The 11929-nt window shown below is 40.3% G+C and overlaps 1 protein-coding gene across 1 annotated transcript; it reads left to right on the forward strand.

The window, feature by feature from the left end:
- The first annotated feature begins 28 nt into the window (after positions 1-28).
- On the forward strand, positions 29-11773 carry LOC110061045 (integrator complex subunit 2-like). The gene is made up of 18 exons (XM_089279922.1): positions 29-539; positions 688-901; positions 2146-2343; positions 2669-2775; positions 2861-3050; positions 3290-3578; positions 4650-4899; positions 5431-5565; positions 5999-6193; positions 6567-6732; positions 7419-7682; positions 8048-8249; positions 8375-8509; positions 9021-9243; positions 9659-9775; positions 10269-10376; positions 10472-10742; positions 10926-11773. Exons 1-18 carry the CDS (start codon positions 117-119, stop codon positions 11165-11167), a joined length of 3729 nt encoding a protein of 1242 aa, XP_089136048.1. The 5' UTR covers positions 29-116; the 3' UTR covers positions 11168-11773.
- Positions 11774-11929: the final 156 nt, after the last annotated feature.

Below are 11929 nucleotides of genomic sequence, written 5' to 3' on the forward strand. Positions count from 1 at the left end.
AAGAGGTCTGGGTCCAATAAAAGAAGATGGCGGATGAAGGTGCATGTGTAAAGAAGTTGATAATCTGACCTTTCACAGTTTTATCGCAGTAACTTCACTTTATTCAGGTTGCGGGAATGGTGTTACTAGAAATACCCTCAGCACGAGCCTTCCAAGCAATTCGTTCCGTAAGCGTCAGTGAACTGTCTAGTCTGAGGGAGGAAGATTTGAGGCCGTTACTGCCATGTCTGGTTCGAATGGCGCTTTGTTCGCCAGTAGACGAAAGTGCAAAATGGACAGAAGCACGTAAGGAAGTACAGAAACTCTTGTCTGGTTTAGAAGTTGTAAATTCAATTGTTGCTCTTTTGTCCGTGGATTTTAGCCTCCTCGAGCAAGACGCGTTGAAAGAACAGCAATTGAGGAGAAAGGTTGGCGGTAGTGCAACCTCTAGTGTTCTTGTTGAATCCTTGCAAAATGGTCTTGCTTTGGAGTTTGAGCGCAGTGAGCCCTCAAGGCGCCTTAGGCTGGTTCTGAGTGAGCTCCTTCGTATTATGAGCCAGGTGAGTCGTAGGGGCAATGAATGCGCTACTGTGATGTGTGATTAATGGCATGCCTCTGTGAGCCGTTTGGGAATTGCTATGCAACAATGAAGAACGCTACTTTCAGGAAACTGCTCCAGTCTTACATCTGTTCATGTTTAATTCTCAGGTTGATGTTAGAGAAGAGTTCATTCCTGAGAAATGTGAACTGTTTGAGAGTGAAGTTTACCTAGAAGAGGTTTCAGACGTGATCTGTATCGCCCAGGCAGAGCTGCCATCACTTCTTGCACTGAACCAGCTTGCTGAAGCCTTGCTTCGAGTCAAACATGGCCCATGGCTACTTTGCCAACTGGTGGCCAATGCACCTGATAGCTTTGAACAAGGTGAGGGCTATATATATCATGTTTAACTTAAGTTGAAATGTAGTCCTGCTAGTAGATATCCTGGAGAGATTAGTGAGGTGTTTGACTGTTGATAGAGGTACTTGTGCAGTGTATCGTGGGAATTGTGTAATTGTAAGTACTCTGAACTCCAGACCCAGAGCATGGGAGTAGCCAGGATTTTTCAAGGGGGGGGGGGGGGGGTGGTCACACTGTGTCAAAGTGAGGGTACTTACCAGATTGTCATGTCATTTTTGCCACCTGTTGTAGGTTGTTTGCTTAAAAAAGGCTTACAAAAGGGGGGTCATAGGCACCCCAGGACTCCCCTAGCTACGCCCCTGCAGTGGTCCAGGTTGGAGCCATGCCTGAGTTCGTTTTGTTACGTCCTTGGGCTAGTATTTTTGGACACTTAATTCTCACAGTGCCCCTCTCCACGCAGGTGTAGAAATGGGTACCATTGAATTAAACACTGGTGGTAACCCTGATGGACTAGTATCCCCCAGGAGGGTACTTCCTTATATTGGCTATATAGGTATGTGGGGCCCAAACGGTAGGGTTTTTCAGCCGTTTTGGTCATAAATAGGGTATTGAGTTTGGCCATTTTGGTCTTAAGTAGGGTATGGTTTTAGCACTCCAGTCTTGGGTATGTTTCTTAGAAGAAGCTACTTTTTCGTCATTATCAATATGACTATCAAGAAAAGCCCTTCATAACTTATGTTTAGGGCAACTGTGCCAGTTGCAACCATCATAAACAGGGTATCAAATTTTTGGCAAGGTCATAAAAAGGGTGGCGTAAATCACAAATTTTGGTCATAAATAGGGTAAGGGTTTTGGGAAGTGGGCCACACACCCCCACCTAACTTTTCTGGGAGTACCCACCCTGGGTAGCATCCCATCTAGCTGGAGAAGAATACTTTTAGTATGGTCACTTCAAGGTACCAAGGGAAGAACTTGCGTAAATGTGGACAAATGGAGGTGTGTTGAGATTGAATAAATTTACTGATGTCTGGCCAAAAGTTCCATAAGGATAGTACTTTCACGTAATGTAATTTTCTCTAGGAAGACCTTAAAATATATTTTTGTAGACCATGTCATTTTTGTGTTGAGAAAATATTACCAGATATATTTGGTGCAAAAAGTACAGAAATCAAAACTTACAAAAATTACGTGGAATACTACAGTCACGAGTATATTTTAAGAATTGAATGATAAGCCTTGACTGTAACTGTGCCTACATGTGTCTATAGTTTGTACTTCATTGTTGGAGCGTGGTGAAATCCAGGATGAGGGAGGTCTCGGTGGGATGGTGCGAACTCAAGCGTTGCGACAACTCTGTGCAATGAATCCCAGCTCTGCCCCTGTTGTACACTCTGAGGCACTCAGATTGTGTCGTATGCCTGGTCTTGCTGTGGCACTTATTCTTGACTTTGGTGTTGACAACAGTGGTAAGAGGTTGCTCAGTACATTTGTTAATACTGTGTACATGTACACATTTATTCTGAGCATGAATATGACAATTAGTTAGCAAGCCAGGGTAGACATTGTAAGTGCTATTAACAAATATTTTGTGTGCATTATTTTAGCAAGGTCAAGGAAACTGGAGAACAAGTGCATAGAAAACATTCCATTTTTTTTAACTTAAAACTCCAGCATCAAGCAAAGTCAGGGACGTAATGTTACAGCAAAACAGCTGTAAATGTTATGTTATATGGAACTTAGCAAATTCAACTTACAGTTTACAACTAACAATAAGTATTTTCTCTCTTGAAGGCTCTATGAGTTCGAGTGATCTAGTGGCATTTCTCAGTGGTCTTCTCCTGGGAGGAGATACAAAAGCCAGAAACTGGTTTTCGTCATTTGTCAGAATAGGGCAAAAGGTATGAAAATATTTGGCTTGGTTTTTTCATTTTTGATGACATCATTTTCAGATAACTTCATTAATCAATCCACTTTTAACACCAGTCCAACACATCAATCCTGTCTTCCCTGAGAGGTCAGCTGCTGAAGGAGATGTCATCATTAGTTCCTAGTGGTGTAGAAAAAGGAATAAAGTCGAAGAATGGCAAATCAGGTGTTGAAGTTACTGTCCAGGAAACAGTCCCTGCACATGATGTCAGTCATCAAGATGAAGAAACTTTAGAGATACTTCAAGGTAATTTTTGGCAGCCAAATTTTTCATTTTGTGATCTTGTTGTGAGTGAACAATTTTTTTTTTTCGAAACTAGAAAAACAAATGTCAACATGACACACCTCTTTTTACCTCAGCCAATCAGAGCTATGCAATTTAGGGGATATGGTAGCAACTAAGATTTTAGGTGATGCAAGTGTATATAAGCAATTTTTTAATGTGGTTGACAAACAATATAACTGATTTCTTTTTTATTTTCACAGCCATGGAGGTAAGCACAGATTATGAACTCACAGGAGAAAGTTCATCAACTCCTCAGATAAATATAGAAATAATTGAAACAGCAGAGATTCGAGATGAGGATGTGATCCAGGGAACTGCTTTACTTCGCCTGTATTGTGCTCTCAAAAGACTGGCAGGAATGAAGCTCAATCAACAGGAGGCTGAGGCATTGCTCCGACTGGTGACATGTCATCCCCCACCTACTGCCGCAGGAGTGAGGTTTGTCGTGGTTGGTCTATGTACGCTATTGGTCTGCTCTAACATAATGAGGTGAGTTGATGAGTTACAGAACTGCAGTTACATCAATTGAGGTCAACATGTGCATAAAATCTCCTGTGGTTTAGATGTTCTGCCTTGTGAGCATGGCAAAACATGGCAGTCAGTAAGGAGAATAAATAAATTGAACATGGCAGTGAAACTTAAAATGTTCTGATTGTTTTGTGGGTGTGAAGTCAGTGTGTTTGTAGGGGGAGAGGGCTTTGCAGTAGTGGTAATTTTTTTCTAGTCAACAAATAACATTTAAAAATCTAAAATGCTAGAAATATGCAAAGAAAAGTAACTGAGGTAGTGAGTCCTGGACATATACCTTAGAGAAGAGCCAACATGAATCCTATTTTAATGATAACATATTCAAATAGCACCCTAGGGCCTGTTTGCATGGAAGTGGGGGAAGCCAGGTAGGTGGGATGACTGGCCAGGCCATGGTTGAAAATAGCCCACATTTACATGTAACCTTACAACCCAGGCACACCGGAGTGAAGTTTCTAGATGCTGCTGCATGGTTGCTAAGCATGTAAACAGACTTGTGTGGCTCAACTTGTACTGTGGAATTTTACCAGAAAGGGAATGGAAGACTAACTCACTAATGAACTGTACAGATGAATTATGACCCTGGCTGGGCAGGCTGCGCCACCTTGAGATGTTTACATGGCAAAATGTGATCCCAGTTGACAGGCAGACCAGGTGACCAGCCTAGACCAGTTACTCCAACAATCATGTAAACACAATTAAGTAAAAATGAGAGATTATGTGAAGAGGCAGGTTACCCCACCTTGGTGGCTTACTTCACCTACCTGGGTTCCCCCCCCCCCCCCCCCCAAAAAAAAAAACCAGGTAAACAAGCCCTAATCTAGAGATCTAACTAAAGGTGTTTTACAAAGTGTCAAGCCTTAGTTCAAAACTTGTAAAATACAAATGCAACAATAAGAAAGCGAAGAAAATATAGCAATAAATTGTGTACAATGATTTATTGAACAATCAACTACTTAGTAACTAATAAAACAAAATTTAAAAAAATGTTCAAAAAGGTTAAGTTTTTCTTTTGACTTATTGCTTCAACAGTTCACCAGAGCATGAGGTAATGGCAACCCAGTGGATCAAGTGGCTCTCAAAGGAAGAAGCTCACTATGAAGCAGCAAGCGGTGTACATGCATCATTTGGAGAGATCCTTCTTCTGATAGCTATACATTTTCATGCCAGTCAAGTGGAGGCCATTGCTGACCTTGTGTGTTCTGTGCTTGGCATGAACATCAGGCTGGGTTCATTGACCAGAATGAAAACACTCTTTACTCAGGAGATATTTCCTGAAAAGGTTTGGCATTTCAAATATAGTTTTTTCTGATCATGGCCTTTCTACCAAACAATTAGATTACGAGCTCGAGATTTCTATTGCATGATAGTTGAGGAGGGCGCAGCCAGAGTCAACTATCATGCATAGAAATCGAGTATAAATCTATTGGTCATTCAAAACTTTATCTAAATCCTCTTCGCAGACACTTTGAAAACGCCAAGATGCATCCGTCATTGTGTTAACAAAGGCACACTGCTACGCAACTCACTAACTATCACAGAATAGTTAGTGAGTAGCGTGGCCAATCAGAGAACGGCATTTGTGATAGAACGTTAGTAGATTTATACTAAAAACAATGATGGCTAGCCTCAGTTTCTGACATGAGTTCAATTCTCTGGTTCCAACACTAGGGTATTCTCAACACTCAGGCACACAGCTGAAGCTGCATATATAGGAATAGTCCACACAAGAACAGTACAAATAAACAAGTAAAGCAAGACAGTGTACGAACCACAGATGTTGTTAATACTGACTAACAGTTTCTTATTTCAGGTCGTGACAGCTCATGCAGTAACAGTTCCTGTAACACCACAGCTGAGTTCTGATGACACAGGATTTCTTCCTATTCACTGTGTTCATCAGCTGCTCCGGTCAAGAGCATTCACCAAACATGCTGTACCGGTCAAGGTTAGAACATTAATTAGTTTTAAAGAGAAAACTGTTTTATTATCAGAGTTATCACTTGCTGTCAATGGTTTCTGTAGTGTGAAATAACTAATGAACATTGCTGTTTGCCTGTCCATTACAAGTTGTCACATGTGTCTTGCTATGTATCATGTATCTTGGGTTTTTTTTATGCATATCAAATGCAGGTTTTAGAAGTGCTTATTAATAATTAAACAAATTTTTGTTTTTTTCCCAAGGGACAATGCTGTGCTGTAACTTAAAATTAGTTTTTTAAAGGAAAAATTTATTGAAACAACACAAATAAAAGCTTTCTGTTATTGTGGATCAGCTTTAATTGGTTAACAAACATCTCTTCCACAAGTACAGAGAAACATGCATGTAAACCGACCCTCCAAATATATGATATGATATTTTATTTTGTTTGTAATTTCAGGACTGGGTTTATAAGCAGATCTGTTGTTGTGTAACTCCACTTCACCCCTTGGTAGTGCCTCTTCTTGAAGCTTTTGTACACTCAGTGATCAATCCTGTATCAAACTCCAAAACAGCCAAGAACAAAGAAGCTGCTTTTTCACTTTGTGGATTCACTGATTCCGAGGTTATGTCAGTATTTGCAGCAGATCAGCAGGTAAGTTGAGGGTTTGAGCAGTTTTAAATATGGTGCACAGTGAGTACCTAGCTTGTGTGTGATTTAACATATTTTTGTTGTCTGCTTACACAGTGAAAATTTGTTGATTTTAAAAAAAACATTACCTTAAAAGTCAGGTGCTCTGGCTGTCTATGGTACAGAAGGTGACTCAGTAAAAAAGGCGACAACACAACTTTGCATTCTCTTATTTTGTATTACCATGATGAAAATGTTACTGTCAAAATAATTCAACATTGTTCTAGACTGAGTTTGTCCCTTCAATGGTTGCTTCTGCCAGTTGATGGCAATGATTGTAAGTTTTGGCTATGACAACTCTTAACACTTATTCTTTTCTGTTCTGTCAAACCAATAGGAGGAAGGAACAGCTTTCCGGATCCATGGTCTTCCTCTGGGACCCATGAGAAGGAGTTCAGTATATGTGGCAACTGAAATGTCATCTCGCCTCACATCCCAAATTTTGATGTTGTACTATGTTCTCACATATCAAGACTGTCTTCTGTCCAATATGAAGTCTTTAGGTAGGGTACTTAAAACAATACCAGGCACTTAGAGACCAGTGGGTGGATTATTAAAAGCTTTTTGATATCTTTAAATCTGATTTTTTTTTTTCCATGAGTGATCAGTGTTTGACTTCTCCTTACATGATATACTGAATACCAACAACGTGCAATCTACCATGTGAAGCACAGGAAATTGCATTTGCTATCTTACCATCTATTTTAAAAGTCTTGAAGTGCTCTGACTTATAGATGAATCATTTTGTAATCCATAAAACATTTTCAATTGCATGCAATTGGTCTAAACGTATCACATGACCAAATATTCCCCAGCTAAAACTGCCCAATTTTTAAAACTGCACATGTTGCGAAAAATATTTGAAGGATAATAAACACAATAACCTCCATTTGACTTTGAAAACATGCTCGGATATTTGTCCTTGGACATTATCTGTTCCTCAAAGCTCACAGTTTTCCTCGAGTTACGCTCTCAGAAAACTGTTCACTTCTCGGAATGGATAATGTCCGCGGATAAATATCCGAGCATATTTTCGCACCAGATGGAGGCTATAGTTCATATAACCCCCAATCAATCCTAGAGCTCAAAGCAACACAACAAAAGCAATCAAAAGTAGCAAGAACATGGTTCTTTAGTATTATAATTATGATAATAAATTGATTCAGCTCCTTTTAATTAATGATTTCAGTCTCTAACAACATTCAGCCTCAGTGGTTATCACCCATGTTATTGTCACAAATTCCTATTAAACATCTGTTGGAGCAGGCCAGAAGTCGACGTCAAGAATTCAAAGGCCTTTATGCTCCCTTACTACAGCTGATCAACACCCATTTGCCACACCTGTGTCTGGTGGATGAATGGCTGAAACAAGAGGAAGTGTTCACTGCGCCAAGCCTGTCATCATCATCTCCATTGCCGAGTGTGTTGTGTTCACCTGCTCACTTACAGCAAGGTATACCTAACATATTGGGGAAGATGCCCCAAGAACAATCACATCTTTAATCCATTTAGAAGCGCAACTTTTAACTACTTGTCAAAGAAAGACTTGAGCTATGTGATCATATCACATGCTTTAAATAGAATGATTGCATTTTTTTAAAAAACTAGCAATACAACTGACAAACCTCCAGATTCCAGATTGGCTTCAAATTGGGAAGTTGATTATATAGCAGTTTTGTAGAGGGAGGAAACATGGAGAATTAGAAAATGATTTCAAAGTCACAAGCAAGCAAGCTGTTGTAAATAGCCATCTTTGTCAAACCATCCTTGCCAGTGTGAGTGAACATCAGTTTCGACTTTTTGAATGTTATCCAACAGCACTGCATTTACTGCCAGACAATCCGTCCCCAGCACTGCTGCTACTTAGAAGACTGTTACAACTAGAGCCAAGTGCCCTGATTGCTTATATGGATGTGTTGGTCCAGGCCCTGAGCAGATTGTTGGAGCCTGGGGTACCCCGACGGGTACAGACGCTTTGCTGTGAACTGTGGACAAAAATTAACACAGTTGTACCTCGCAAGTAAGATATGTGTAATTTTTTCAGTGAAGCATGATTCCCAGACCCGAAAGTAAACATATTGAGCCTTGCATTGCTTTTTAATGCTAAAAAGATTAGAATTAAAGTTGCTTGGGCTTGTTTATCAGATTGTGGTTGGCCACTGTGAACACACTATGTCCGGCAGAAACTCCCGTACCACACATTAGACCTCAGCTATACACAGATGAAGACATCATGAAGGATCCCCTGACTGTGCTGAGATGTGACAGAATGGTTTTCAGGTACATTTTTTATATAGAAAAAAAAACTGACAGAAGGTAAAACAATTACAATGCAGATTAACAACTGCATCGCTAAATGGAGGTTGGGTGCCTGTGACATCCAGGAGCTTGCACTCTTGGCAGCCTGATCCTAGATGAAGACTGCTGCCATGGCTGGCACATCCTGCAAACTGAGCCATAAGCCCCCAGGCAGAAGGGGAGACAGGCACCTGCCACAGTGAATTAACAGTGGAAAGAGGGAGGGAAGGGAGGGGGAATGCTTGAAGACATGCTCCCATGCAAAACAATGCTCACTTTAAATGCTATGGATGTGAAGGCTGCCAACCCGTCTCGGTCTAGTAGGACATGGAATCCTGGTGCGTGCACATATCAAGACACCGCTGACAACTACAGGAATGGAGGTGCTCTTTGTAGTTAACTCCATTAAATTGCATTTAACTGCATTTAGTAAGCTGTATCATCCCCTGCTTGTGGTATAAATTTATTAGTGTTTCACATTCTTTTGTTTCAGATGTCCACCTTTATTTGATCTTCTTGTGAGAGTGCTCATGGGATACTTGGCAGGTTCAAGGGCCCTTTTGAGTCAATACCTCCAAGCCCACCCAGCATCAAGAACAGAAGGGGTGGCTGTTGAACAGGAGCGAGAGGAACTGAAGGCAGCTCTTGTTACGGCACAGGAGAGTGCCGCTATTCAGATCCTGTTAGAAGTTTGTGTGAAAACACCTCAGGATCAGGTCTGTTGAAATAAACTTTTTCCCTCTGCTATAGAGTGGCTCTCAGATTAATGTCTACTAATAATAACTGGCTGTAAATATTGAGCAATTACAATACAATCCGGTGTTAGTCAAAATCATAAAAAATTCCCTCCATCAGACTGAAACGGTCCTTTGAAGAGTGAGTGGGTAGTCCAATCCACCTTTCAAAGAAGTATCAATCTTCATTTTAGTGCTTTTCAGTTAATCTGGTCAGATCTTTTTGGCAATACTTAAGCTTCAGATTACTCTTTCAAGGTAGAAATGTTTAATAGTTTTCCCTATACATGTATTTCCCAGAATAATTTGATGATTTCCATGTTTTCATTTGTCATCTGAACAATGTATCATATTTGTATCGATGGCACAGCTGATGTCGGACTTCTCTCCACTGCAGGATCAGCCAGGGTGCAGTGGATCTGGTGTGTTACGTGAAATTCAATGCTGTGTGTGTTCACAGCTACATCAAATGTTTATTGCTGTTCCAGACATTGCAAAGCTTGTGCACTTTCAGGTATGTAAATTAAAATGATTTTCAGTGCTTTTTTGTTACTTTAAAAAGCAACTACAAAATAAAGCACAAAAAACCTAGCCAGGAATTTAACATTTTCTACAGGTAAAGGTTGTTATTCTACATTGATGATGTACAGATGTTGACGTACACTATATGAGATCCACATCACTGTCAGTGGTAATGCACCAAAGGTTGTTTCATTTTGAGGGACACAAAGGTTTCTTTCACTGAAATGTGTCACTCTTCCAAGTTAAAGTTGCTGGCTTGCTTGGTAATGATTGCACTCCAAGCTAGAATCAACGTAAATAGCTTACAAGCAGGCTCTCATGTGTTGGGGCAGGAGCAAAGTTGATGAGCAAAGTCGCAAAAGATGAGTCAGCGAGCGAAACGAGGTGGTGAAGGGCCCGACTCTTGCTTCTTTCGCTGACATTGATGATGAGAGCCTGCTGACAGGCTACAGCATAAACTGACATGTACATTGTTTTCCCTGCAGGGTTACCCTGTAGAAATTCTCCCAGTTACAGTGGCTGGCATTCCCTCCATGCACATCTGTTTAGATTTTATTCCCGAGCTTGTCAATCAACCACACATGGAAAAACAGGTATGGCCACCAGTAACAAGAATTGATGTTTTGAGTAGGGTTAAAAATTAAACAGTAATTGTTTTATTAACTCTTTATTTACTATTTTGTTGCAGTTGTTTGCAATACAGCTTGCTTCATATCTGTGTCTACAGTTCCCTCTCCCCAAAGCTATGGGTGTAGCCAGATACATTCTTAGCCGGCTCAGTTCTCTTTTGGCAACACTTCCTGCAAGTAAGCGTGCACCATTTTTCAGCCCTATCCTCCCAACCCTGGTCAGATTCTGTCGTGCATTCCCGCCATTGTGTGACGACGCTACAGGGTTCCTGCTGGAGCTTGGTCGTGTGGCTGTATCCCATGCATCTGCATCTGCTGGCTTCACTTTAGGTATGTGCCATTGGTGCATCACACCTTGCAAGGTTGTCACATTGCAGGGTGGTAAAGGGAACTATGATCCATGCATTGTTGTTATTAGTTCGTTGGGTGATCAGCTAATTTGTACATTCATTTTTGCCTCTCAAAATAATGAGATAAAATAAATAATAAGCAGGTTTAATTCTTTCATGCCAGGTACTCCAGGATCTCTCTTACATCAACTGTCTTCCAAACAACAGCAGGAAACCTCTGAACAGGAAGATCATGGGTTCACAGATGACTCCTGGTCACCTAATGACTTAAAACTTGAAAATGAAACAGGCATCTTGGACAGTGAATTTGATAATACTGACGTTGGATTATGCCAAGCAATTGAAAAGGTGTTTCTGGATGTAACAAAGGTTGCAGTGGTGAGACAGCAGAACTGTGAGTGCTAGTTCTATCTACAACTGCTACACCACGTGTATGTGATCAACATAGAAACAGCACATATGTGCTCTCCATTCAAACAAAGAAAGGAGAATAAAACAATAACAGTCTATTCAAGCAGATTTCCATTGGAATGGTGCATATCATTTGACATTCAAACTAGTCCAGTTCTAATACAAATTGACTAAGCTATAAACAACTGGTTCTTCTTGTGTGCTTGATGGATGCACATTACAACTTAAGTGACCATTTCATAAGTGGATCAAAAAGAAACACCCTAAACATGCAGGAAGAAACTTTACCAAGTTCAAAGCAGTATGTAAATATATAATTTAAATGGCATTATTAACACTTAACTGCCAGAAATCATCTCACAATTCCAACACCAGATTCACCTTTGGGAAAACTTCTGCAGGACAGCTAATTAAGTGACAAGTACATTTTTTCTTATCTTCAGTACACCTTGAATATGCCTGACAGACAATTATATATGAATTGGTCACATTTATTTCCCACACCTAAGGTCATTTATAATACCCACACTCTCTGCTCTCTTTGTGCAAAGATGAAATACTGAATCCAAAATAAAAATGATAGAAAAATGGAAAAGAAAAGTTTATTTAAAGGGAGGGGTGTCCAGAAACTAACATTGATCACCAATGATAATTAGGCCCTTTGCAACTGAAAGCACTTGACAAAGGTTTTGGTCTTGCTCTGTAACAACTTTTTCCATACAAATCTCCTTTTAAGAAGAAGAGAAAGTTAATTTT

This window comes from Orbicella faveolata, unplaced genomic scaffold (assembly GCF_042242905.1).
Source record: "Orbicella faveolata isolate gen_17 unplaced genomic scaffold, um_ofav_v1 contig_47, whole genome shotgun sequence".
Taxonomy (NCBI): Eukaryota; Metazoa; Cnidaria; class Anthozoa; order Scleractinia; family Merulinidae; genus Orbicella; species Orbicella faveolata.

What these genes read in the sequence shown, in the direction of transcription:
- LOC110061045 (XM_089279922.1), top strand. Translation starts at nt 117, where the DNA reads ATGGTGTTACTAGAAATACCCTCAGCACGAGCCTTCCAAGCAATTCGT. An exon ending in GTCTGCTCTAACATAATGAG is followed by an intron (nt 3,579 to 4,649) that starts GTGAGTTGATGA and finishes TTGCTTCAACAG; the next exon opens with TTCACCAGAGCATGAGGTAA. An exon ending in AACATGCTGTACCGGTCAAG is followed by an intron (nt 5,566 to 5,998) that starts GTTAGAACATTA and finishes TTGTAATTTCAG; the next exon opens with GACTGGGTTTATAAGCAGAT.